This window comes from Calonectris borealis, chromosome 21 (assembly GCF_964195595.1).
Source record: "Calonectris borealis chromosome 21, bCalBor7.hap1.2, whole genome shotgun sequence".
NCBI lineage: Eukaryota > Metazoa > Chordata > Aves > Procellariiformes > Procellariidae > Calonectris > Calonectris borealis.
In genome coordinates this window covers 9066252-9093685 of record NC_134332.1, presented here as the reverse complement: position 1 = coordinate 9093685, position 27434 = coordinate 9066252, and the positions used below count along the sequence as shown (strand labels likewise).

At 48.0% G+C, this 27434-nt stretch overlaps 1 protein-coding gene across 1 annotated transcript in view; it reads right to left on the bottom strand.

The window, feature by feature from the left end:
* COL5A1 (collagen type V alpha 1 chain) overlaps positions 1-27434 on the bottom strand; it is a 123914-nt gene that overhangs the window by 24966 nt on the left and 71514 nt on the right. Inside the window, exons 23-41 of the mRNA XM_075171009.1 lie at positions 26798-26851; positions 26131-26175; positions 24855-24908; positions 22433-22477; positions 20803-20856; positions 18751-18795; positions 17566-17619; positions 15818-15925; positions 15131-15184; positions 13828-13881; positions 9270-9314; positions 8884-8937; positions 7873-7917; positions 6761-6814; positions 6114-6167; positions 2583-2636; positions 1001-1108; positions 719-808; positions 573-626 (exon numbers count right to left, since the gene is read on the bottom strand). Of these exons, the coding sequence (XP_075027110.1) occupies positions 573-626; positions 719-808; positions 1001-1108; positions 2583-2636; positions 6114-6167; positions 6761-6814; positions 7873-7917; positions 8884-8937; positions 9270-9314; positions 13828-13881; positions 15131-15184; positions 15818-15925; positions 17566-17619; positions 18751-18795; positions 20803-20856; positions 22433-22477; positions 24855-24908; positions 26131-26175; positions 26798-26851 (1125 nt within the window). The remainder of the gene's footprint in view (positions 1-572; positions 627-718; positions 809-1000; positions 1109-2582; positions 2637-6113; positions 6168-6760; positions 6815-7872; positions 7918-8883; positions 8938-9269; positions 9315-13827; positions 13882-15130; positions 15185-15817; positions 15926-17565; positions 17620-18750; positions 18796-20802; positions 20857-22432; positions 22478-24854; positions 24909-26130; positions 26176-26797; positions 26852-27434) is intronic.

The following is a 27434-nucleotide window of genomic DNA, read 5'->3' as shown; positions in this document are numbered from 1 at the left end:
AGAAAGAAATCCAGCAGTAGGATGCTGCAAATGCATCATAAACAAGCACATTCGATGGGGTGACTGCCATGTGATGAGTTGGTACCATCAGCCCAAGGGGTCCTGCAGATCTTTTTTTAATTAAAATCCCTGGAAGGGCTGGGTTCTCCTCTGGGTGGTGCAGGGAGCTCAGTGTGGGGCACATTATCAGCTTGGAACAAGAGCATGAGCCACTTCACGGCCAATGCAGCAGGGAGGGTTGGATGATGAACATTTTCTTCCAGGAGGGCTGCGCCGAGCATGAATCTCAAGTGGGGACAACTTTCAGAAGGAAAGCTGGTGACTTAGGAACAAAATTCTCAATGTCCTGAATCATCCCTGTTCCCTCAGCTTGTCACATATGTTCATAGCTGCCACCACAAAATGACTGAGCTGTTACATGCGTGTCTTGTAAAATAAAGCGATATCCAGCAAGTCGTTAGTTAGTGCAAAGGAAATAACAGATAAAGCACTGAGCTGTGACTAACCCTCCGTTTTGGCTTGCCAAGCTTGTAAATGCGTTAGGTGGTGCCTGTAAGGGCAAGGATACTCACTGCTGGACCTGGGGGGCCTGGGGGACCTTCGTTGCCTTTCAGCCCTGGAGCACCCTGGAGGGAAGAAAACAAAGTCGTTTTGGAAGGTGGGTGCTGCACCGCCTGGACATCCTTCCCTCTGGAAGGACCGGGCAGTCTCTACTCACAATGGGGCCGGGGAGACCTCTCTCTCCGGGGAAGCCTCGCAAGCCCGGGGGACCGTCCTTCCCTGGGAGGCCGGCGGGACCAGGGTCACCCTGCAATGACAGTGACAAATAGCTGAGGACCTGCAGACTCCACAGAGACCCAGCTCCTCCCTCTGGGCTCGAGTCATGATCAGACACTGCAAAACATCACGTCTTTTCTGAATCGTCCCTCTCCGTCTTTGGGAGAGAGGCAGGCGTCCAGGCTTGCAAGGAAGGTGAATTCAGTAGGCTGCTGGTCCCTACCTTGGTCCCTTCTTTTCCAGTGAGGCCAGGAAGACCTTGTTCACCCGGGGGACCCGGAGGGCCTGGATGTCCCCGCTCACCCATCGGCCCAGTCTCACCAGTCGGACCCTAAAGAAACAGAGATCAGGGAGAAGGTGGTGGGTATGTGAAGGAAGAGGTGCAGGCTGTCAGTTCGCTCCTTTAGGTTGCCATGGGATGGAAGATGCTCCTTCCCTTAGCTGTCCCCTGCAGTGCCACCAGGAATCCCTGCAAAGATGCCTCCTTTGGCATCTGAAGGGACCTTGTTTTGGAAGTGGGCAACATTGCACTTGACAGACTAGAGGCATTGGGAACCTCTGGAATGAAAGCGTTCACATAAATGAGATAGCATTACTACAATTATTATGCTTAGGGACTTCTTTAAAATTGAAAACTTCCTAAGTACTCTTCAATTATGCTGATTCTTCCTTATATGGGGCATAAATAATGGATTAGGCTTGTACTACATGGCAATTATTGACTGCTTCTGTGCCGTACACGGGCACTAACGGTGACGAGTGTAACATAAGGCCCAGTGTAGAAGGTTCCTAAGTGGCAGGAGGAGGACAAAAGCCATATGCACAAGCCTATAATGTCCCTGCACGCTGGTGTCCACTGAGACGGTGGTTGTAATTTGTGTTACGCTGCAGGGTGCTGCTTAGTGTACGCAGAACGATAACATTGCGATCGCTCAGCAGCCACAGATCACACTAACTACGCGCAGCAGAGCCAAATAAAATTGCCATAGAACCTAATTTGCAGTTGAGAAGACAAACACAGTCAGGGAATTGCCCCTAATCAGAGAATTTACAAATCAGGGACTTTACACTATCATCAAAGAGGACAAATTAATTACTTTGTAATTAAAGAGCAACCTCCCCAGGAAAGAAGACTCAACCCAAAGCCAGTCCTACTCAGCCTAAGACTCTGCCTACAAAACTGATGCACGAGCCTCGCATGCCTGTGCTTGAGGGGTACAAATTCTGGTTGTGCAGTTACTATTTCCAGATTGCACAGTTTATTGCGACTAAAAGAAAAATAACGCAACGCTGACAGAATCCAGCAGCACTTTACATTAAAGAGGGATGCATTTCTTCACAGCGACATGTAAGAGCACTCTTGCATCACGCTTACGCTGCCCTGAACGCCCTAGCAGCTGTACAGCCCTTTGAGATCCGTTTAACACTGGCTGCTTGTGGTCTTTTAGTCAGGCTGTGCGTAGCCGGTCTCTCCCATCCTACACCAATTTTACACCAAGGTAATTCTGCTAAGTTCACAGGAGCCACCTTATTTACAGCAGCCACGTTTGTCTAAATACCATCCTAACGCCTCGACAAGGTGGGCTGGGACCCACTGGGGTATTTCACACCCTGGCCAGGAATTTCAAAGCCACCAAGCGTGCTTCAACATGACTTTGCCTCCCCTGGAAGAGGAGCCTCTGTGCTGTACAACCTGCAGTCCCAGCAGCTCCAGCTAAACCAGCAGAGCTGCGGGTCCCCGCTGTGCTGGACCGGTGAAGATGAGCTGCAGAGGGCTGGTGCAAGCACGAGCATTTTTTTCTTACCTGAGGGCCTACGACACCAGGGGGTCCTGGAGGGCCAGTTTTGCCTTGGAAACCCTGTTAGAGAAAGGGAAAAGAGAAAGAGATGACACTTTGGCCAAGGAGTACTCCAGCGAGGGTCCCAGGCTGCCACCCGACTGCTCCTCCTCTGGTGAAACTACTGACCAGGAACGGGTGGACACCCAAGGACAAAAGAAACAAGAAATCAAACAGAAAGTGGAAAACGTGTATTTGTACATTTATACAGGGATGAAACAGAGGAAGAAAAAGGGATTCTCAAAGCTCAGCCTGCTGTTTTGATGGAGCTATTGTGGTTTGGCTGAAGGACTGGTCCTATATATATAAAAAAATTTGCTACGCTCGTAAAACCTGTAGAGGAAATGGCTATTAAAAAGTCAGAATGTGTGAGTTTCCTCATGCAGAGTAACTCTTAATAACCATTTCCCTTCTCCTGCTCCCCATTCTGGTACTGGTTGAGGTTTAGCTCTGTTTTAGGCTTAGCTCCCAGGAGCTCAGAGGCTGGGTGACCGTCTTCCACTTTCGGCACCGGCAGCGCCAATCTCCAGCCCTGCTGAAGCCCACAACCCACCAGCCTTGGGGGCTGAGCGAAGCTTTATATTCTTCATCAACATCTGTTGAAAGACATCACAAATGTGTTTCTCTCCAAATGCTGATGAGTAGTGAAGTCTCCATGACAGCTAATTATAATGACATTTGAAGAGTGACAATAACGAACTATCACCACTGCAATTGTTTAGCTCTCCTAAGCCACTCTTTAAAAAGCACATTAATTATCATTCTTACTATAGCATGCTGACAAAATTGAGAAAAGTCATTTAGGGCACACAAGCTATTTTCTCATTGCCACAAAAGATGATCAGATAAATCCCAAGCCAATGGTAATGTGTCATGCTAAAAAAACTACTCAATGCTATTCTATAGCTGTCTGCGGATCACAGAAAATATCCTATCATTGATGGAGAAATGGCAAAACATCTTTGTGAAATGAATGTACAATGTAAACTCTTATCATAGGAAAATATTTCATCCAGTTCTGTGCAGGACTTTTCTTATTAATCTGAAGAAAGGGGTTTCCTTTAATCCTGCCTGAGCCTTGGGCACAGAGTTTTTAGAATGTTTCTTGGTTTTTATAGATCCAATCTTTGTAAATCTGATATGGCCAAATCTTTCGGCACCCTTCAGTGTGCCTATTTGCTATGAAATGAAAAGTAAAATAAAGGGAACTATTTGACACTCAGATTTCAAATCTAGGTTTTCTACTGATGTGGAAATAATATTTAATTCGTTTTTACGTTTCTCTCCTCGTTTTTTGTCACTGTGTAAGGAAAGGGGGACAAAAAAGGGACTTCTGCTACCTGGTTCTGCACATGTCTGCATGCACCTCAAGAGGATGCAAGGGAAAGTGATCTTTGCAAGCCTGTTGATGGCACAAATTAACACATTTTTGGTTTTCTGGAAGGATTTGCCTGTGATAGGCAAGCTACTGCTGCCATGAGTGAAGAAAGCTATCAGGGAACGCTTTCAGACCCCAAATAATTGAAAGCCCATTCTCCATTCATATTCATGCAGACTTGGAGTTTGATGCTTTCTTCCAAGTTGATAACAGCAGATGCAAGTAAAGCTTTTACTACTTCTTCTAATTTGAATGTAGGCGTCCTGGATGTTATAGATAACTCAATGAAGGAAGGCTAAATGTCACAATCAGGCTCCGGCAGGTGAAAACTCTTCTCTTCACCTTTAAGTTAATCCTGACCTGAGGATTGTGTGTTCAAAAATACCACAACCATTGCCTTAAAGTCAGTCTTATGGAGTGTAAATAAATGTCCGGTGTTGCACTGAGCAGTATTTGCATTGCCTTGCCTAGCAAATGCCAGGCAAGTTAATTAAATTGTTGTGTGATAAGTTGAGAGGAAAAAATGCATAATGTGCAAAGCCTTTTTAATGCTCATTTGCTAGGAAAGGCAGTGGAGAAAAATGCAAAGCTGAGTAGAGGAAATTGGGGGGGGTTGCCTGTAAAATAAACACAGAACAAAGAGTCTATCTGCTAACATGCAACATGCAGTGTTGGGGAGAGGGACATACCAACAACAGCGAATGAGCTGGATTGTAAACAGCCGAGGAAAAAGAATAAACATCCCCAAAAATGCCAAACAAAAAGATACTAATTACTGCATGCAGAGGAATACGTGGCAAAGGGTCATTTTTGCTTAGGGTATCCTTCAAGCAAAAAAGGTGGGGAAAACAGACCACCAGAGACGCACGACAGCCAGGGTATCATACCTTCCACATGCCTCATCGTTCTCCTTTGGTGAGAAACAATGATTACATCTGTGCAATAAAACCTTTTAAAATGGACAAAGCAGTATGCGTACGATACGTGAGGTACCTAAACAGCCAGGAGCCGTGCCCCGGGTTGCAGCAAGGGATTATTGCTGGAGGGGGCTTAAGCAAAACTTGGTGAGGCCCTTGTGCGTAACTTTGGCTAAAAGGCAGCGTCAGCAGAGATGCTCTTCTTACTTGGGTGTTAAGGCAGCGGCTGATACGCGAGCGTGCTGCAGTAACCGGTGTGAACAGGAAAACTAGAGCAAAACCATTACACCACTCATCTTGGCCAGGAATTGCCTTCCTCTCAAAACAAGCACTGCCAAACCTGGGCTGTAACTCTTACTCTCTCTGTAACTCTATGCAACAGCTCTTGGCGTTGGCCACATGGTACATCAAGAAGTGAAAATCATTTATTTCTCCCCATTGCAGGTTCCAGAGAAAATAAAATTGCCCCCGACCTAGCGCAGCTGGGTGCAGAAAGCTGAGCTCGCAAAGGATGGAGCCCGCCTTGCATGAAAAAATATCTCTGCTAACACAGCCCTAGAGTTATGTCTCTGGAATAGAGAGACGTAAAACATCTCCAAAGGATGGAGTGGGAAAGAAAGCGCAGACTTTACCCATAACGCTCCACAGAGCAGAGGTACAGCCTTCCCTCTTGGGAGGGCAAAGGGATGAGCACTTCGACGAGTCCGTGAGATACGGAGCCTGGCTGCAGGGGCTGCCTGGAAATCACCCCCCAGCTTCTTCTCCACCTCATGAAAGCAAGAGCCACACCAAGTGCTGACCCGACTCAACCCCAGCCAACATCCTCCCACCTCGCGAGGAGCTGCCTCTTGCAGCATCCATCACGGCAGAAACCCAACTGCCTCTGATGCCCGTCACCGGCATCACTACATCTCTGCTCATGTTTTCTCCATGCATGATGCACGTGACCTCCACAATCTACTAAAGGGACAGAGAGAGAGGATTTGGTGCACAACCTTTGCATAAATCATCATTAGACCGACCTGTCCTGCTCAGAAGAGGGTTGCTTCCCGTAGACCATCCCATGCAGCTGGAGAGACACAGACCTCCAGGGAAAACAAATGTGTGGCCACATCTCCCCAGCTGCACAGAAGGGTTTAGAAAAACCAACCAGCAAGACGAGACTCAGGACTAATGATCTGCCCAAGATTTTTGGCTACTTACGGTCTCTCCTCTCTGTCCGGGGTGACCAGGCAATCCATCCTTCCCAGGAGGACCCTACAGCAGAAAACCAGGGTGAGAAGGAACACAACCATGTGCTCAGCAGTAAAACTGTGATAAGGACTGAATCAAACCTGCTTGCCTCCTTGCATTAGTTCCCATCCATTTTAGAGTGAAATGGGGGTGCTCAGAACCCTAAAAGATACGGCCCTTTCCCATACATCTCCCAAAGGAAAGATTTATCTTACAGGTCCAAAGTGGGAGCGAGCTGTTCACCACAGGGAAGGAAATCACTCCAAAAAGGTTTCTGAGGTCCCCCACCAGTGTATAATAATTGCAGAGACAGAAGTGTTACTCGGTTGTGCTGTCCTCCCAGTATACAGAGAGAAAATAAAGAACAGAGCAACCATGAAAGATCCTAGCGATATTGAGTCATTAGGAAATGAACATTTATAATCAGCTGCAATTTACTCAGCTATTTAAAATCTTAAACCGTCGGGTTATTATCATGATGTCTCAGTAATGCCTTTTATTGGGTACGTCACCGCTTGTCAGAGAAGCGGCTAAGACTGAGCTGGCACAGACAATCACAGCTGGATGGAAAAGACTTTATGTATTCCTTTGCATGTTCTAGAAAGAGAGTTACTTACAGGGGGGCCTTTTGGTCCAGGAAATCCAGTTGGTCCTTGAGGCCCTGGTGGTCCCTGGGATGCAAAACAAGCCAGAAAACATGGTTAAGGAACCTATAACGCTTTACTATGAAATACTAGCTCCGTGTGAACAGCAGGTGAGCACAAAGATACAGAAAGCCAGCTACTTCTACCCCGAAGAAATGCCCCAAAGTGCGAGATGCAGCTGCATGGGGCCATCCCTTGAAAAAAACGCATGGAGAAATAAGAATCACCAGGCATGGTTAAAACTGAGTGGCCTGTCCAGCTGCAAAAAGCACTGCACACATGAAGAGGGCCATCAACTGCTTTGTGCCTTTCCCTCCCAGTGCTATGAAAAATAGGTCTTCTCCCATCCCAGCTCAAGTGAGAGCACCTGGGAGCTACCAGCTCATGCAGGAATGAAAAAGAAGAGATCTGGTGGCTTTGGGGCCACTGCCACAGAGATGCTCTTCAGAGCGCTGCTTGCCCGGAGCGGCGTCAGCAGCAGCTCCCCCCTCGCCCCTGCGGTCGCAACCAGCAGGTGCAAAGGAGGGACCAATTTCTTATATTTCCTCCCTGGACAATTTTGTAGAAAATTTACAAACAAAACAAAAACCCAGGAAAGAAAAAGCAGAAATTGAGGCTAAAATCACGGAAGTCCCATCGTTTCAGCATTTCCCACCTAGTGTGCTGTAATCTGGAGAAAGCAGCGCAAGGTCCTAGAGGACCACCTCCTCCAGAAAACCAGGGCTCTGCTGTCTGCGCAAAACCTGTGGGTGACTTCTCCCTTTCCCCGTGGAGCGATGCTTACACAGGACACCCAAGGTCCCATTCGAGCCTTCCTGGGAGAGCTCGGAAAGGACCTACGGGCTGTCGGTGACTTGCGAGACACCTCTTCCCACAGAAGCACGTTTCACCTCGGATTTCTAAACAGATTTTTCCTTTTTGCTGACCGAGGTATGCTAAGCTGGTGACTCCAGCGAGCTGCTCTCTGTTTAACAGGGTACTTGGTAGGATGCTCACAGCAAAACCCCCTCAGCACCGCCTCAGCCCTGCAAACCCGCCTCATCTGCCACGTTAAACTAACGGGCTTGGATTGAGTCTTGCCTTACCCTTTCGCCAGGAGGACCAGGGGGGCCATCACCACCAGAGTTGCCCTTTTACGAATAAACAAAACAACACACCATTAAAAATACATATATCACCATTGCAGCTGCTTTGCACAAAGACTTCAAATGGTCCCAAGCCCGTGGTGACACCCCACCCCACCGGCTCCCCCCACCCCTCTCTATTAATAATTCTGTATCAGGAGCAGCGTCCAGTGACAAACGAGCAGCTGCTCCTTCCCCCCACATTGCTTAATAAAAATACAGGAAAGATAACGTCAGCAAGCTCAGGATATTTCCGCCAGATAACGGCCTCCCTCCAAGAGATAAATGCCGCCGCAAAGACGAGGTGTTTATCAAAAATTCATGCCAACACAAAGCCGAGACATTTATTTTTAAAGCCGGCAGCGCAGTGGTGACAACGTCTCACTACAAAAGCTTTGCTTCCGTCAGGCCCGGCAATCGATGGTCACTTAATTGGTCTCCGCAGCAGGTTTTGGAGCTGCGCGTGCCTCCAGATTGGCTGGCAAAAAAATACCTATTTTGTCCAGCGACCAATCGTGGGCGCAGAGTGCGCATGCAAAGTGGCTCAGCAAGGTGCAAGGTTCTGGGGACCAGCAGCAATACGTGCCCCTTCACCCACGGCACAGCCTAAGGCTCTGAGGTGGTTCAAATGCCAAAACACAAAAAATAGGGCTTAGGGGAAGCGTCGGTGGATTGTAGGGTTGTGCTGGTCCCTGATGCGGGGGTGCTCCCTCCCCTTCTGCTTGCAACAGCTTTTAATTCATGCATGCACTTGATGTCCCACTGAAACATGGGCCAAACATTTTTAGGACCTGTACATATACTTTGTGGTTGGGTTATGAGCCATTTAGATGGGCAATGAAGCTCAGGAGGGCTCAGCTTTCAAAATACAATGGAGAAAGGAGAGAAGGGAAACGGAGGGCAATGAACCAGAGGGTCTCTTATACCAACACTTTTTAGGACACAATTCCACTAGGCTCCTCAAAACCTTACCTTTGGGCCAGGTTTCCCGGTGCTTCCCCTAGGGCCTCTTTCCCCACGTGGACCCTTAAAAAGACACAAAAGATGACATTTTAGCCCTTCTGGCTACCCACAGCATGACATTGTGATCAGGCAAAGCACCCAAGCGCCTGAGCTGCACCGGGTCAATGAGCTGTCCCACCAGCAGCAAGGGGATGGCAGGAGCCTTTGCCACTGCCACTGGAGGTCTGCTGACTTTAAACCATGTTCACTGGTGAGCCCCAAATCATGGTGCCCCCTCTGCTTAGCTTTAACTGCTGAAGGCCAGATCCTACCCAGTGAGGACACAAATCAGATCCCACTTTCCCCAGCCTTAAGAAGCTTTCAAAATGCACAAGAATGAAGAAATGGCTCATTACCGTTGGACCGCGCTGCCCCCTTGGACCTGGTTTGCCAGGTGTCCCCTGGAACGAAAAAGAAACAAAGAGGAGTTAGCAGCCAGCGTCACACGCTGAGCTCGCAGCAGATGAACCCGCAACGGAGCCTATTGCACACAAACTGCCCCCAAAACCTCTCCAGTTCACCTTTGCAATGAAAAGGACAACAGCAGGTTTACTTTTATCTCCTGATTCTTGTATTTATTTTAATTCATAATGCTTGGCCAGGTCTGAACGGTAATCCCAATGCCAGATGACATCTACCGTCTGAGGGGAGGAGTCTCTTAAGAAAACATATCCTGAGTCCTTTAAAACACCACGAAGACTTTCAAAGATGAGGCCACCCAACTGGACCACACAGTCTCCTAAAAAACCATCCAACACACCAGAGCCAGCAGAAAGCTCTTCAACTCGGCCACTCCAAAATCTACAACCCCTTTCCCCACCGACCTCCGCTCGTCCCTTCACCCAGCTCGAGGTGGGGAAGAGCTGGTCCTTGCCCCGGCTGGGAGCGGGGCAGGCCAGCTCACACCGATGCACACACGTGTTGCAAGACCTGTACCGTTAAATATTTAAGGAACGACAGCAGCAGAGCAGGGTTCCTGCTCCGAGTAGTTATTTTACACCACACAAGCCAGTTAAGCTGCCCCACATATTTACAAATCTTTCTTCATCTATGTGAACTTTGTGCTAAACAAGTAATTTAAGACATTGTTTTGCAGCAGCGACAAAGCAGCAGGCTTATGAGATCTGACAGATGCACTCAGCTTCCTCTAATGGGGGACTGTGATTAATTCTGACAGGAAGAAGACAGAGACGGCTGGGTCCTAAATCTGGCATTACGTTAAGCTCCATTAGCCTGCGCCTCAGAGAAAACTAATGGCCTAGAGCTTGCTCCCTGAAAACACTATTTTGGCTAGTGTCAAGTTACCAAAAAAATACCCAGAGGTTTAACTTTCTTCCTTTGGACCTGCAATCCACTATTGTTACTGATCACCTGTTAAAGGAAGGAAGAGAAAGACTCACTTTCTATGTAAGGAACACAGAATGCTTAAAATATCACTTGCCATTTTCTGCCCCAAATCCATCATCTCACAATCTTGCCTTCTCGTATCTGGCACTCATTAACCAGGCGAATATAAAACAGGAGCTGGAAAACTTTACAATCAACTTCAAGCTACTAAAATTAGTCCTGCTGCATCCTCCCTGTTCTGCGGCTCCATTTAATAAACCCTGCTGGCATGCCTTTTTTTAATTAATTACAAAAATCATTTTAAAGTACTCCAGCTGGTTTTCCTTTAGCTACGGGAGGCTCAATTCAGAGCAGGTGGAGAGGAGTGTGTGCTGCCTCCCTGCAGGTAGCCCCACACACTCCTGTCCTCCTTCTTCAATTCTATTTTTAAGCAAAATTTTCCCCTGCTTATTGCTATCATTAATCATGCATACAGCACTGTGTACTGTTGCAAAGAATTTATATAGCACTGTAAATGTACACAGACCTATATTTTTCAAACAGACATGCCGAGGGAAAGGCATCTAAATTCAGATTATTTTCTAGGCACCCAAATAAATGGTCTGGATTTTGGTACCTCCACGCACCCCCCAGGCTCTGTCAGACCGGGCGAGCAGGGAGATCTATTACCCCGTGCTAATGGCAGAGGCCTATTAGCTCTAAAAATAAGACCACTTATTCACGTCTAACTATTGATTTTATGATCAGGTTTTGAAAAAGTCCAAGCAAGCTCACCCGAGCTCATCTCCAGCTGCGGGCAGCTGGGTGAGAACGGGCACCGCGACGAGCAGCCGCTCGCCAAAACTATCATGATATTTAACAGGTCACACTTCTCCAAAACCACCAAACATCTTTCCCCCCCCCCCATTTTTAATTTTGCCAGCTCTTTCGCGCAGCTGAACAGCCAGAAGCTGTGGTTTCAGTTTGGGGAGCTTTAGTGCCGCAAGCTCTGCCAGAACCAATATTCAGCTGCCCGCGCTGGTGCTGGCAGGATCTGCTGGTACTGCTCCTGTATCTTTGGTTTTCACCTTTTTTTTATTATTTAAGGACTTGGGAAGACTACTTGTGTTGCTGAAATAATGAGCTGGAAAGGTTATTTCAAATCCTAGATGATGACGATCGTAAGAGAAACGTGTGATTCATACTATTTTGGACACATAAACAACTGCGTTGAACAGCATAATAGTAATACCTTGTAAAAAGAAAAGACAAACACGTGATTTTTGGTTGTTTCAGCTGGAAATTAGGTTATTCCACAATGCACTGGAGAAGCAAATCTTAGAAACTCTCTTTCTTGACGATAGGTGGACATGCTCATAAAATAGCAAATTTACTGGTCTCAAGAGAATCAGAGAGGAATTTATCAAGTCTAACTCAATAAGGCTTAAATTAAGTTGATGGTCTCCATTTGGTTTGTGTGGTGTGATCCCAGCTCAGTCTATCATTCTGTATATAAGTGCTTTTCACTTATTTCAAATTGGATAGTTGGGAGCAAAAAAAAAGGAGGATACCAAAACAGTTACTGAAAATTAGTATTTCTGCTGTTCCTAAAAAATTTTCAAGCTGGGCTCCTTTTACTAAAAGAGAGATTTGTCCGTGGAAGTTTTTCTCTCTCTCCTCTCTCGCATACAAACACACTGATAAAACAAGCGCACGTTGCTGGACTGGGTGTGGAATGGCATAAACGGTCCAATCACACATTGGAGAGAAAAAAAATTAAAATTACCATAAAATAAACCAACTTCTTTCTATGTGACAGAGGCGTGCCAGATCGTGCTCCCCCTTAGGGGTCAGGGTGCCAGCCCCTGCCCCTGCTCACCACACACAAAAACCCCCGCATTTCTCCCCAAATTCCTGTCTGCTTCCTTTCCACCAGAGGTTTTGGGGCTGCCGGCACGGTGGTGCCAGCCCCACCGCAGCCCGTTCCGGGCCCAGAGACATCTCAGCTCCCAGGCCAGGACAACATGAGCTGCCCCATCTCCTTCCAGGCTGGGCTTGAAATGCAAAAACCCCTTTTCAATTCATAACTGAAAAAATACGTGGCCTGCCAGGGGGTGTAACTAAGTGTCCTTAACTACCTCCTCCTAAAAGCACAAAGCTCATTTAGAATAAAAGCGAGCAAACTGCTGCTTTTTTGTCTTTTCTTATCTTATCATTGCCTTGGTCCTGAAGTTGGGCCCCTTCCCAGCACACTCGCTCCCTCCTCAATCCCTTTCAGGCTGGGCATTGCCAAAATTCAACCAGCTCAACCCTGGGGATTTTTTCCCATCTCATAACTGACCAGCTCCTGGTACCTGCTCCGCTCCCTGGAAGGTGTCCCACCCCCCAGAACAAAGTTAGCAGATGGAGCAAGGGGGATGCGGATGCTCGGGGATGCAAAGCAGCACGTCTCTGCCCCGCCGCAGTGCCAATGCCCTGTTTTACACCGCCCAAAAATCCAGCCCAAGGATTTTATTGCTGTATATTCGATAAGGCGGGTGGTAATTATAGGGCTACAGTGAATTCAAGGCTGTCGTGGCAGCCTTATTCACAGCCTCCCTCCTCCCGCCCGGCCGGAGCGAAGGGAGGGGAAGAGGATGCCGCATTTGTAGCTCAGAATGAAATGAAAATTACTCAGTGGAAGAAAAAAGGGGGGTGGATATAAACCAAATTTCAGTGGCATGATATTAATGCAGTGCAAAGTGATTTATATTTTCTGGGCTCCTATCAAACACTTCTGTTAGAAGTCATTTGTATTTAAATGAGAGTAAAAAGGAAACTAATTCCACTCGCTCTCCTCACTCCCTCCTTCTTTTCCTTGTGACCAGAGCTGGTGCAGAAGATGACTTTATGTTATGACTCTAAATTCCTAACTCAAGCTTGTCTTCCACAAAATAAAAAAAAAATCACCAGTGTATTTAGACAATCCCTACTCGGGAGCAAAGGCTGTGGAGGCGGGGTGAGAGGTAGAGACAAGTCTGGAGGATGGAGCCCCCACACTTTAAGGGTGTTTATGAATTTAGAATCGCTCTGCTTATTAAAAGGAGGAACTTGTAAGAGTGTTTTCAGCTATGCATTTTGAATCTCAAGTTAGGCTAAAGATGGTTCTTCTTGCTTCTGAACAGATTCACCCATCTCTAATAATTACTGTTAATTAAAAAGCTCTTCGTGCCCTGAGCAAAGTCTGACAGCGCGGGAAGGATTCAAGTTCAGAGAAATCTCTTAAAATATCTTGAGGGAAAAATTTCCAGTGTTTAATTGGAAAGCTGCTCTCTGCAGAGCCGACTGTGCTATTACTGGCATCCTCCTCTCCCAACAGCCGGCGTCGGGAGCCTCTTGCCTGCTCCAGGCTCTCGCCGGTCCCGCGTTCCCTGCGCCAGGGACTCACCCTGGGATGCGAGCGGCTGGGGCGACCCTTTCTGAGCAACCCCTTGGTGCGAAAGCAACCAGAGCATCACCCCAGCAGCTGCCTGCAGCGGAGCATTCCCCACGAACTGCCCAAGGACCTTTCTTTGGAGAGAAAAAAAAAATCAGCAAAGCGGCTCTTACCCGTGTGCCCTTCTCTCCGTTGGCTCCTGGAAATCCTGGGAAGCCGATTGAGCCCTTGGGGGAAAGAGCGAAGAGAGAGAGCGGTTCAAGACACTGAAAGGGGCAGCTCTGTCCATCCACGCCAGGCGCCCGCTGGCCTGGAATAACCCCCAGCGAGCACCCGCTGACGTCTACAGCTCCTAATGCTTTTTTTTTTTAACCTTCCTTTAATAAAAACAAAACTGAAGACAAACCCAAAATGACCTCAGAAAAATTTTCATCCAAAAATAACAACAAAAAAAGGTCCATGCCTCATTAGGAGTCCCTGCAAAGGCCCAAGCCCAGGGTTGTACCTGAGGAACAGGCAGGCTTTTGTTTTTTAGCTCCTAAGTCACTAAGTTACACATGAAAATTTAACTCCTGGGTTGTTGCTTTCTGATGTAAGTGCCTAGAGAATAGCTGCTGCTGCTTTTAAAATATGAATTAGTTGAAGAAATGCAAAAAAACCCCAATCCCAGATATAAAATGCAAATTAAAAAATAAACCATCAACACCACAACCAGGAAACAATCTCTTGCAGATAATTATGTCTCCAGTGTTAAACAAGCCTGGTTTTTTTTCAAGCAATGAACATGAATAATAAAATATGATTCTGGGGAAAAAAAAAAAATGTTAACAAAAACATAAGTTCCCAAAGCCTCCCAAAGCGGGCGTGCAAAAACCTGGCTGCAGCCTTAGTCTATGTAGTGGAATTCGCCGTTTTAATTTAAAAAGAACATTTGAAAATAGCCCAAATTAAGGTGGGCGTGTAGATAAGATACAAAGGGTGTTTTCAAATCTGCAAATGGCAGTTTTATTTTAATTTCAGGGAGACCCTGATTCATTAGCTATTCTCCTTAATTAATTAGTTAACACTAGCGTAGAGCTTTGAAGATATAAAACATAATACAAGGAGGACTATTACGCCTTTTACTAGCATGAAAGCTCACATGGAGCCTGTTTATATCCATCACCAAAGCAGTCCCGCACGCCCCCGCGTGCTGCAGCCCCTGTCCCACCGCGTCTCTTCCCACCGCTTTGCAGGGGACTGAAGCGACGCAGAACCAGTCCCCGACTTCCACCAGCTAAGGGCTGGGAGCTGGTTTTACCCATCTATAAATCTGTCCTGCATGGGTGGGAAGGCGGGACCACGCGGTGGGAAATGTTGCCGTCCCTTTAGCAGGGGATTGAGCCCTCGGCACGGCACCGCCATCAGAGCTCGGCCGGCGCCCGCTGGGCTCCCCAGCACACCCCGCACCTCGAGGACTGAACCCGGCCGAGTTACCTTTGGGCCCTGCCTGCCCGGGTAGCCGGGCAGTCCTGGCACACCGAGTTTTCCCTGAAAAACAAATAAAAGTATGTTATAGCATGAGCAAAAGAGACCTTGCGAGCAGCTTCAGATTTGCACCAGCAGAAAGGGGAGATGCCAAGTGCAGGGAAGTCAAGAGCAAAGCAGACATGACATGGGTGGAATAAAGCTGTCGGGGCACTGCGATCATCCTCTGCCCTCCCCGGGGGAAGCCCATCAAACCAGGTTTGATGCAGAGTGAGCACTGTAAACGTGACGGGACCTAGTAGGGAATGGTTATTTTTTGCTATCCTTTTTTTTTCAACTGGATGCACCTAGAAATTAGACTGGAGTCCATGATACTTTCAATTTCTCCATTTTTTTCCTCTGGTCTTTTTTCCAAGACATTGTACCCAAGCAGAAAATCCCAAAGAGACCAATGCCTAAAAGCATGCTCAAGTCACACCACTGCAGTAAAACCATCTCCCCGGGGTCTCCTCCGGTCTTTGTGTTGAACAACTCAGGCCAGCCTTCACACAAAGCTCCTGCAGCTCCTCTTCACCCCTCTGCCCTAAAACTGCCCCCCCCACGCTCGGCACTGCCCTGGCCACCCACCCAAGACACCCAAAGATAAGTGGGTTTTACTGTAAAACATCCCTGGGTCACTCCATCCTCAAGACTCACCTTCTCTCCAGCAGGACCAAGAGGACCGGGATCTCCATTGGGGCCAGAGCGACCTTTGGGACCTTCAGGACCATCCTCACCTCGGGGGCCAGGAGGTCCAATTTCCCCCTGTTAATCACAAGACAAGTGTTGAAGGGGCAGGCAGGTCCCAGACCCCATGTTTGCTGACAGCAATACCCTCCCGGCTGCAATCAGATACTCCGTGGAGCTGCTAACACAACTCTCGGAGAAAGCTGGTCTTCACCAAGAAGCTCAGACGAGACTGTCATTGAGTAAATTGCAGAGCGTTATTACAGCACCTGGCCATTGCCTCCCACAACAGCCGTCTTTTCCCGTGGCCCAACTATCCCATCTACACGCACTGCCTCTCCACCGAAACAGCCTTCGTTAGCTCTGATTGCAGTGCACCTTCTTACCCACCTCCCAGTTCCCAAATCGCAGTTTCATGTGCAAGCAAGCCCTGGGAAGTGTTTAACTGAGGGTTGAACTGGGCAACTGGAGAAGAAAGACTGGGCTGGAGCTTTTGTGCTAAAAATCATTAGGAAATCTGAGAGCCGAGAGGACCGAGCTATCAATGTGAATTGTTGTGACACTGCAGGCTTCGGCACGCACAACAACAGTTGTCATTTTGTCACGCAGGGTAACAGGAGATGCTTCCACACCATGAACACAGGCAGCCTTCTTCCCGCTCACCAGAAGCTGGGTGGATGCAGATTTGTCCGCGAGGCTCTCGAGTACCCCTTGTCCTTTCATTGCTCATCATAAAACACAAAGAGCTCGCTGGTGGGAACTGCAGTCGCGAGCTTTGTTTGAAGGAGCTTATGTCTATCTGCGTTTGGCGAGGACAGGAGTCACCTCCCCGAGATGCCACCTTCAGTCCTTCCTTAGCACAAGTGGGGGCTGGGGAAGTTTCCAATTGCTTTAACTGTTCAATTACACAGTTAAATGCCAGGAGAAATGGAGAATTTGATTTCTACTTTTACAAGCCTTCACGCAAGGCATTCATTTTTCCTTTAAACACAGGGATGACTGACTGCAAAGCTCTCTTGATCCCTGGGAGGGCTTCAGAGCTCGGGGGGACACCAAGTCCCAGGCAATGCATCGCTCGGAGAGGGGACGAGGACAGCCCCCCGTCCCCAAGGGCTGGGCGCGAAGGATGCAAAGCCACGTGCTGCAGCCACTGCCCACATCCGAGCGTGATCTGAGGTTTCGGGTGGTCTGCGTGTTCCACTGACTTTAAAAGCCTTTGTGACCAGGCAACGTGCCCTGCTGCTAAAGATAGGAGTCTAATGTAACACTGCACCCCTGGCAGCTTCCACAGCATTGCTTCGGTTTCTATTAAAGCGTGTTCCCGGTAACTCTGCACTTCATGTTGATGGTATGGAAGCACATTAGACTTGGCAAATAAAGATGCCTACCAGACCCTAGATGTAATATTATGGGGGAAAAGAGATACTGGAAATAAATATATGATACAGCTGGATCACACAGTATTCCTAGCAGTCAAAGCAGCAAGACAGGGCCCTATTATCACTGTTTTATTTTACCTTCAGGGTGGGACTAGCAAACCTAGGGATTTACAACTGCTGTGCTTGAGGTGAACATGAAATTCCCAAGTTCCTGCCTCGAGATCGGACGTGCCAGAAGGACTCCGACAAGAGTCTCTCTCCCCGAGCCATGTTGGCACGATAACGCATGGGCCTGAAAAGCAAAGCACTACAAAGATCACATCAGTCATAGACTCTTACCCGGTCTCCTTTGATGCCCATATCACCTTTGAAGCCAGGGAAGCCATCTTCACCCTAAGTAACAGAGAGGGGAAAAACCAGACACTGTGTATGGATGGAAAAAAAGAAAAAAGGCTTCTCTAGCCTTGCTGCATGGCCCCTACCTGGGGAGGACAAGATTAGGTCCCCGACCACCCATCACACTGGCTTCTGTAAGTCTTTGGTGTGCTCAAATAGGCGTGGAAACCCAGCCAGGCTGCGACCGCTGAGGTCCCCAAGGGATCACAGCAAGTATTCCCTACATCCCGTCCTGGCTGCAAGTCAAGATCACAAATCTGGCTTAATGTGAATAACAACACCTTGCCAGTACTGGAAACCAATTATTTCTGAAGTACAACTGGTTTTATTTTCATGGAGAATGTTTTACACCATGCTTCGAGGCAACCTCTAGGACAGTGGCAATATTTCTTTCAGCCAAGAAAGTTTAATTGCAGAGCTCAAATCAATAATGTATTTCATCCTACAGCAAATCTCTCATAGGCAACGAAGACACAGTTCCCAGAAGAACTTTTAAAGTTTGGAAGGTCCCTGCCAGAATACCCTATCTAAAACTGCCGGCTTTGCTGCGGAATTGCTGGGAGCAGGAACAAAGGAACATGGATCTGTTTATGGGACCAGGCAAGATTTTTCTCCATCTTCTGCTCTTCCTCTGGGAGAAACCAATTGCATCTTTGAGACGTGCAGAGATAGACTGTGTTGACTTTCTTATTGACCAGGATTTCACAAGCTGCCCTGATGACCGGGCTGGGCAGCGTATCCCGTACGCTGTTATCCAGCTGTAACACACCACAAACCTTCAGCTCCACTGAATCACTCACGCTGCAAATTTCGTGAGGAGGAAATCATCTGGACACTGGACCCGGAGCTATCAGTAACGGCTGCCCCAGCAAACAGCTCAAACCCCGAGCACGTCATGGAGGCTCCCAGGTCTGAGCCAAGATGTGACAGAACATCACGGCAGGTACCCAGCCCACCCCCACTCCAAAACCAAAGAGGTTACCAGTCCTTTGGGTGCTCAGCCCCCTGCTCATCTAAGAGAAACCCCTTGCGCAGGAGAAAACGTCACAGGGAGCATCCTGCGGGACCAGTCTGCAAAAAATGCTCAGAGGCTGTAAAAATCAATCCAAATGTGCAGTGTTAACTCACCTTTTCACCTTTGGTGCCTTTCAATCCACGAACACCATCTGCTCCCTTGCAGGATAAAACAAGATGTTACAAGGGTATAGGCAAGCTTAAGAGTGAAGTATCATTAATCACGGTCATTTTTACTTCCTCCAATGTTGACAATGGTATCTCTGCAAACTGTGATGTTCCTAAACATGTTGCTAATTAAATACCAGCCGCTGACATCTGGCTTTTGGGTCACCGGTGAGTACCTTATAGTCACAAACCTCTGCTGACTTGATTTGGCAGGTGGGGTTGGTGGTCTCTGCCCATGCCCTGCCCAGGAGTTATGTTTCCAGGCATAAAACTCACTATGAAAAGTTCTTTGGCGTGTATTTTCAAAAACAACATTTCCACAAACGCCTTGCCAGCACGCTGAGTTCACTCGAGTATTCACAGAAAAACCAGTGCTCAAGCTGTGCCCGGACACTTGGGAAGTGAATCCATTTTAAAATCTCCGAGCACGTAGCCAGAGGTTTCCGTGCTGCTCTGCAGCAGGTAGCAGCACCGTGTCTGACACCCCCAAAGGTTAAGCTTGGCTCTTTTCTACCACGGTGCTCACCTCTGTGCATGCGCTGGGTTTATTTAAAGTCCATTTAAGCACAAAAAGGAGGGGGAAAAAAAAAGTAACACAACCGGCATGGGCATTTGTGACGTGGTGCAGAAGCCCTCCAAAGCTTCACCCACATGGTGTTCAGCCTGGAGGTGCTGAGTGTGGTCAGGATCTGCCCCCTGCTATGCCACCAGCCCAGACCTGTCGGACCCCCACGCTTCCCATCTATCCTGCCTCTCGGGATAAAACGTCACCCTCAGGTATCTACACCAGCTGTACTGTGCAATGCAACTCTTACAATAAAAAACAGAACCTTTTTTTTTTGAGGAATAATATTTTGCTTGGGGTATTTTAAATTTTTTCTTCCCTTTAGCACGTCAAGAAAAAGTATAATTAAAAGTACCTCAAAATTTGTGCAGCAGGACAGAGTTCTGGTAAGTGAGGCAAGATCTGAAAGTTATTTATAACTGCAAACCCAATGAGACATTTTTTTCCGAACTGAATGCTCGTGCAGTTAATAGAACGCTGCTTGTAGGAAGCAAAACCTTGTCTGTACGCACTACGGTTTTGGTGCATGACACACTTTCTCTAGATCATTCTAATGTGGAACTGTTCCACTTTAGTGGTAAACACAACAGCAAACCACTCCCTAATGGCCACTACGTCTCAATCTGCAACCTTGCGAGAAACAAGATGAAAGCTTGCTTTGGCTAAATACATGCTGCTTAAATTTTGAAGGCAGAACAGAAAATGGGTTTCTGCTATTGAAAAAATATACAAGGGGGTTTAAGAGGGCTTAACGTCACCTATAGTTAAGTCCCTAAGCTGTGTTTGTATCTGCTAGCACAGATCCCTGCAGATTCATTGGACCTTTGGGATGCAGGATGCATCTGCACCTGAACTAATACATCTTGATGGGCATAATAGCCAGAGCTGAACGGGGAAAAAAATACCCACCGCTTTCTTATCAGCATGCAAGCGCTGCAGGAATGAGGAAAGAGCTGGAATTCAGTCTAGTGAAAAAGCACATTGCTGAGACGCACACCAGCTTCGTCTAACAAGGTTTTGGATCAGGAGCATGAAAAGCTTGCTTTGTTTTAGTAATAGGCTATTTTGTTTTATTAACAAGCCTTGTTAAAGTTTTCACATTCTGGCTGAGATTTACTTTGGTTGTAAACTGGAAACGATTGGAATGGGACTGAGCCATGCTCACGAACAATTAAAAGAGAAATCTCTCCAAAGCTCTGAATGATGCTAGGAGGGGTTATTGGAGAGCAGGGGACGTGTGATCCTCATGGCCTGAGAGAAGACGCTAGACCACGGCTCACTCGAGCCATAAATACAGCTGGTCCACTGAGGTGGCCCTAAGTGCCCTGGTAGGGAATCTGTGCCCACGGGCAGTGTTCACGTCCGGCACAAGCTGGAGAACTTGAGTTGAACAAGCAACACCATGCCAGAGGATGTTACTGCATCCTCCTTACCTTGACTCCGCGTGGTCCTGGATAACCGATGGGGCCCTGAGGACCTGGTGGACCCTGGGGTGAAAAAAATGCAAACAAGAAAAACACATCAAAAATCAGCACGAAGGTGCAGCAATAAGGAAAGTGTGTGGAAAACAAATATTCCAGCCATCTGGCTGCTTCAGACTGGGTGGAAATGGCAGCGGCCATCTGAAAATAGCTCAAAATAGCAGAGAGCGCTACAGGAGCATCACCTCAAGTGGGTGCCCTGGGCTGAGCTAACGGCAAAGATCCGTACGATAGGAAAGGAGGATGAGAAGAGTCAGGATAGCAACAACTTGTTAGAAAGGGGATTTATACATAAGGTTGATGGTTTGTGTTTTGGATTAAAGAAAAGAACAAGTTCTCAGAGAGGACGAACATGTTCTGCTGTCTCCCCCCTTCCAAACCATCCTGGTTTTGCAGTAACGCAGCAGAGCTTGTGACGATGATGATCACAGAGAGGAGTTATTGCTTGAGGCACAAGGCTCGGGGTGATGTCCTTTGGCCTCAGGTACGTGGGAGAGGAGATGCTCACAAAGCTCCCTTCTGGCACCAAAAGCTAATCCCCAGGGACACCATGAGCTGTACTAGACACAGTGCCCGATACGCACCCTGCAAAAAACTCTCCTTCCCACCCTTGCTGCCACTCCGTCTTATACCTGCAAATAAATCATGTTCTTCGTAGAACCCAGTTGGCTTTTATTTTGCCCAATTCCCTAACTAAACAAACACCTTCCACTTCTCCCAACCTGAGACAGACAATTTTTTCCAGCCTGACAGAGCCGACAGGTCGACCAGCCTTCCCAGACCTCGCATGGTGTCGGCTGCAGGAGACCTGCAGCACCAGCGCTGCTCCGAGACCACCTCCCTGACGTTTGCTAAACGCCTCCCAGCACGGGGAGCGCCGGCACAACCGCTTATTGGCTTCTCATATTCTGCAGAGGCCAACGTTTGAATTTTTGGCCTCGTGTGACACCAGCCGGACAAACGGCTGCGGTCGTGGGTTGTGCTCGCGGCAGCACCCGAGCAAGGCTCACGCGGACGTCCATCAAACCGGACTGCGCTCTAATCACAGACTTTTGACGAATGTAATGTTTTTCAACTGAATGGGACACAGCGGGAATGCAGATGGTAAATCTCCCGGACAGGCGGATGACTGTATAATTCAAGGACTCTAGCCTCCAGCAATATTCTCAAATATATTGTTGAAGAGGGACTTCAAGGGGGAGGGGAAGAAAAAGGAAGACCAGGGATACAAAAAGAGTAATTTTCTGCATTCCCTGTGCCACAAAGGATATTTATTTGTGTCTGATTAAGAGAAGGCTTCCTTTCATATTTTCAGTTTTCACATCTGCTGGGCTACGGAGCGGTGCGTGCCAGGAAAGCTGGAAGGAGTTGAGAAAAGACCAGCCCAAGCACCAGAAGAAACTCCCAAGCAGATGAAAGCTGGGCTCAGCTTTCAAATTTCAACAGGGTTTGCTCCTTGCCACCTCCACTGTCCCACATCCCCTGGCTGCCCAGCCATCCCTGGAGCCGCATGGAGACCTGTCTCCATCCACCTACCGCGACCTTCCCCCTTAGCAGTGATGAGGGTCTTGTTGACACCTACCTGACTCCCCTTCTCTCCAGGAGGACCTTCCTTGCCAGGATGACCCTATTAATAAAAGAGACAAAGAGAAGAGGGAAATGAGTTTAGTGCGCATCTAATGCTTCGGAAGCCAACAAGCTCGCTCAGGCAGCTATGATTTATTTGTAAGAGAACAGTTGGTCTCCAGGAAGCTCTTACTGACACAAGTAGCCCCCCCTGAAGCCAACTTGCAAGAGTAAGCTTTCCCCAAAAGCAAGAGAGCAGCATTTGGGTCCTTGGTGATATTCTACCTGGTTATTTACACTTTTACTTTTCACCACTTTTCAGCAGAGAAGCACAAACCATTTTGCAATATTCTTTACATATTAGAACACCTCAGTGAGTTCAGCAGCAAGCAGCATACAAATGTTGCAGATAGGAAAACAGATAAAATTAACTCCGTGTGTTAGCAAACTTGTGAAGGTCACAAGATGCCCAGACTGGTCAGAGCCCCTCATTAATTTCCTAATTCCTAGAGTCCATTGCAAGATCTCATGACAAACGCTCAGCTAACCTGCATCCCTGCTAGACAGCAGCTGGCTGGATGCTGGCCAGCATTCCTCTTGGGATTTGATGCTGAATAACTCAACATCCAAGAGTTTCCAACACATTCTCATTCATAGCCTTTAGAAGCCTTTTGCTAGTGTTGCAGTCAGTAAAAAACAAAAGTGTGAATTGCCTCAGATACAGCTCGGAGGATTAGTGAGAAACAGGGGAAATCCATGAAAGTAGTTTTTAGTGTTGATTTCCCTACTGTTGGAACCAAAATGGAGCCAGGGTGGAAGATGACTCTTTGGTTGGGAATGTCTGTACAAAAGCAATAAGCCCCTGCAAAGGCACTCACTGACACCCAGGGACCTTTTATTTTATAAAGATGATGAAAACACATCCAGCTGCTCTAAAGCCACTAAGACCTTCTGCACTCAATGGTTTCTTTACTTATGAACTCTCCTCTAAATACACAAATGACTTTCTACCAATATAGCAAGGAAAATCATAAGGGTGTTTTTCCATCACCAGTCTTCAGAAGGAGAATGTCAGACAAGCCGGATTCCATAAAACAAGCTGGTTTAATAAAGAAACAAAATGACAGCTGTCATTTTTACATCAACAAAACGTACGAGAAAATGCAATCTGAATTTGCCCTGTGAGTTTAAATGGCACCAAGAGCATCAGTGCACAAAGGGGGTCATGTAACCGTGCTTGCCTTCAGCTCCTGATGTCTCTCTGCACGCCAGGGGAGGCAAAATGGAAGTGCAGCAAGATTTCAAAAGCCCTTGTCCACTCTGCACTAAATCATCACCATTTTCAAAATGCCCATCTCCATTACTGCTACTAAGATCAAAAATTGATAAGCAACTTGGTCGGCTTTCTCAGTGAGATGCTTTGGGCCCTCAGGGATTTTCAGATATCTTCCAAGACCAATTTCTACAAAGAGACATGGGTGGGGTTTTGTCCTTGGAAAGAGCAACCCGTATGCTTACAAACCTACAAACTGTCTGCGAACTACAGGGCTACCCGTGGCGAAGGACCTGTGTCCGTGCACACCTACACGTGCTCAGCTTGCAGGTCTTACCCAGCCTCGAGTCTGCATAAAAATAGACCTGGCATCTTCTCCAGCTGAACTTCCCTGGAGGCTGCTGTAGGAATTTCACATCGAAAGCTACAGCCTTAGAGATGTTCTGGGCTTTGCTTTAGCTGCTCTGTTGACTCAGCTAACAATTGTACGAATGTCCGAAATGCCCTCTGTAGGAATGATAATCCCAGGGTGGGAAATGTAATTTTCTTGGCCATGCTCTGCATTTGCATTAGTGGAACGTAACTATTTTACATTTGTCACTCTTAAAACCAGGTGCCTCTGAGGCGTGTAAAAATGAGATCAGGTTTAAAGGCCAGAGATTTTTAAGACCAATTTCCAGAGCAAGGAGCAAATAATGTTTAGAGTAGGAATAGGAGGAAACTGCAAGAATACAACACTGACATGCAATTTCAACCTGTTCTTATCACCGTTCTGCAGCAGTGCCCAGCGGCTCTGAGCGAGATGAGGACCACCCCGTGCTAGCGCTGCGGTACGCATAACCACACGCACACAGGAGACCGTCCCTACCTCGGTGAGCTGCCAACCTACATAAAACAGAGAGGAGAAACAGAAGGAGGGGAAAGAGAGGCCCAAAGAGATGGTGAGAAGTACCTAGTGCTGCACTGTGAGCCTGAGCAAAGCTGGGAGCAGGGACAGGGCTTCTCAAACTCAAACCCTTCAACCCAGCCGAAACACCGGCAGGGTGAGCCTGACCTTGCAGGCTCGCATGCTTCACGTGCCCATGGTGCACCCCAGGGTGGATGGGTGCAGGATCAGGCCCCGCAGCCCTGGTGCCAAGCAGAGACCTGGGAGAGGACAACTTACCGGAGGACCATCTGCACCAGGCATGCCAGGAAGACCGGGTTTGCCCAGCGGCCCCTAAAAACAAACAGAAAACCAAAGCTGCAATGGTCAGGGTCTCCACAGCATCGGAGGATGGGGTTTTTCAGCCACATTTCTTGCTTTTCCTGGCTGTGAAAGGCTGCAGAGAGGTGAGTCTGTCGGAAAAGCTACCGTGACCTGTAGGGAGTCTGATTATTTCTGTGGGCAGAGTTGTTCCAGCATCCTGGGATGCTGCAGCGTTAGGGCCAACACCTCAAACAGACACGAGATAGCAATGAGAGCTCAGCAGGAGACGCCGGGGCACGAGGCATCAAGCTGCTGTCCTGCCGAAAGGGCACGGCGCTGCACATGTGTATAAGCACAAGTTTGAGGATGTCGAACTATGGGGCTCACTGGACCGAGAAATGCCCATTCTTTGGGGATAAATGGCAGGGCGATTAACTGCCAGAGGAAGAGCGGAGCTGCCCCAATTGACTGTGCTTGCTGCTTTAACACCGTTCAATGATTACCTTTTTAATTAAGCGAGCCCCTGATTTCTCACACCACTGAGGAGTGCCACTACTGTTGCGAGCGTGTGACTCGGCACTGAAACTAAAGAGCCCTTTATCTGACAGAACTGCTAATGTGCTCCTTCGCAGGAGAATTATCGATAATTTGAGTCCACCCCGCGCTGCCAACACAAGCAGGGGATTCTCCTGCTGCACGCGCCGGGACGCACGCTGTGTCCCTACTCAACGGGAGCTGAGCAAACACCCGGAGAATTACTGCTCTGTAGGCAAAACTGTTCCCCTTGTTTAAATCCTGATGGTCCCAGGGTTGCCTGGGGGGAACCGAGGCCAGCACCTACCCCACGGCAACAGCAGTGGAAAATCGGAGCGAGCCGGCGCAGGCGGGGAGGAGGCAGAGGGAGGGGATCTTGGCTGAGCGAGCCAGATCCACGGGCTCTTCCCATTACCATCCCGCTCAGACTTCCAGGCATTTAGCCCACAGAAAAAGACAATTTTCAGTCCTCTCCTAATGTTTTACCATAGGCTGCCTTCAAAATGTTTCTCTTAAGAGGGGAAATGAATGCAAATATTGTGAATCAGAGGTAAACCGTGCTTTCTCGTCTCTCTTCTGTCTGGAATGAGAGGCATTAGACTTTCATAGACACGGCTGCAAACAGATGTTGCATATGGGGCAAAGGAGCAGCTGAAGTAGCAAATGCATATTAAAGGCAACAGTTGTCTTAAGTCAGAGCTGCAGTATTTAAACGTACTTTCTCTCCTGGGGGACCGATCGCGCCTTGTGGACCTGGAAGACCCTGTGAAAAGAAAAAAACTAGGGTCATTAAGGAACAAGTTATTCGTTCCAAATGCATTTTGGCAGTGCCTCAGCTGAGCATCATTCTGGTGCCTGCAATGGCTGGGGATTTCCCCAGCTCCATTCATTCTCAAAATGTCTTGCGAGAGATGATAAAATTTCATTTTTGCACAGCATGCCTCCGCTGGAGAGCTGCACCGCTCCGCCTTGTGCAGCCAGGCTTATCCCCAGGATGGAAACAGAGATGCTCTGAGGAGCAAGACTTGCCGAGAGTCCTGGAGAAGGCTGACAGCAAGGCTTGGACATCTGTGTTACCCATCTGGCTCCAGAGCAACCGGACCGTGGGATGTTAAAAATCAGACATGAGCCACAAGATGTGGCTCAGCTGAAGAGAATGCTTGGACCTGGCTTTGGCTTTGCATCACGGCAGCAAAAGCCAGGTGAGAACCAGGGGAATCTGAAACTGGGAGCATTTTCAGGAAGATTTTGGGCCAGCGATGTATGGTCAAGCCAATTCCCAGCAAATCCCCTTATTGCTGGTCCCGTCTCTGGTGGAGGAGGCAAAGCTTGTTCAAAATTATCATTCCTTTTTCCTACCCATGGAAAAGGAGTTTTCCTCTTACCTGAGCACCCGGGTTACCCTGCTGTCCTGGGGGACCCGGCTCACCTTGAGGACCCTGTGAGGAGACAAGGGCAGAGCTGAAGGCAGGAAAGGCGAGAGCGGAGCCGGTGCTTCCTCAGGCACCGCGGCTCCGTCCCTGCACAACCCTGCACCCTCTTGCAGCATCTCGACGCCCTCTCTAACCCACCGCCGGTAACCGAGAGCTCCTGGGAAAGGGAAACAGCTTCTCTCTGTGGCGGGATAGGGAGGGGTGAAGGTATTTTCAGGGCACACTCGCTTCTCTGCACGGACATGCAGCCCAGAGGAACTGAGCAGGGCTTTAACACAACCTGGCTTTGCACTGGCTCTTCTGCAGGGAGTCCGTTTCATCCCGTCAGTACAAAGTATGAGGCACATAAAGATTCCCCCCCCACCCCCAGTTAAATCACTATATTTTGATATTCATTAGAACAACACACATCTCAATGAAAATGTTTGATCTTTCACGGGGAAATAACGTGTAATTCCATCAGAAATTATAATAAATTAACATCCTTTTTCTGTAGGAAGATACCCTCTGTGGTTTTCCACAGGCTCTGATAGGAATCTAGACCAGGCTAAAAAGCAATTAGCAAATCTAATTTAATAGAGTACATTTT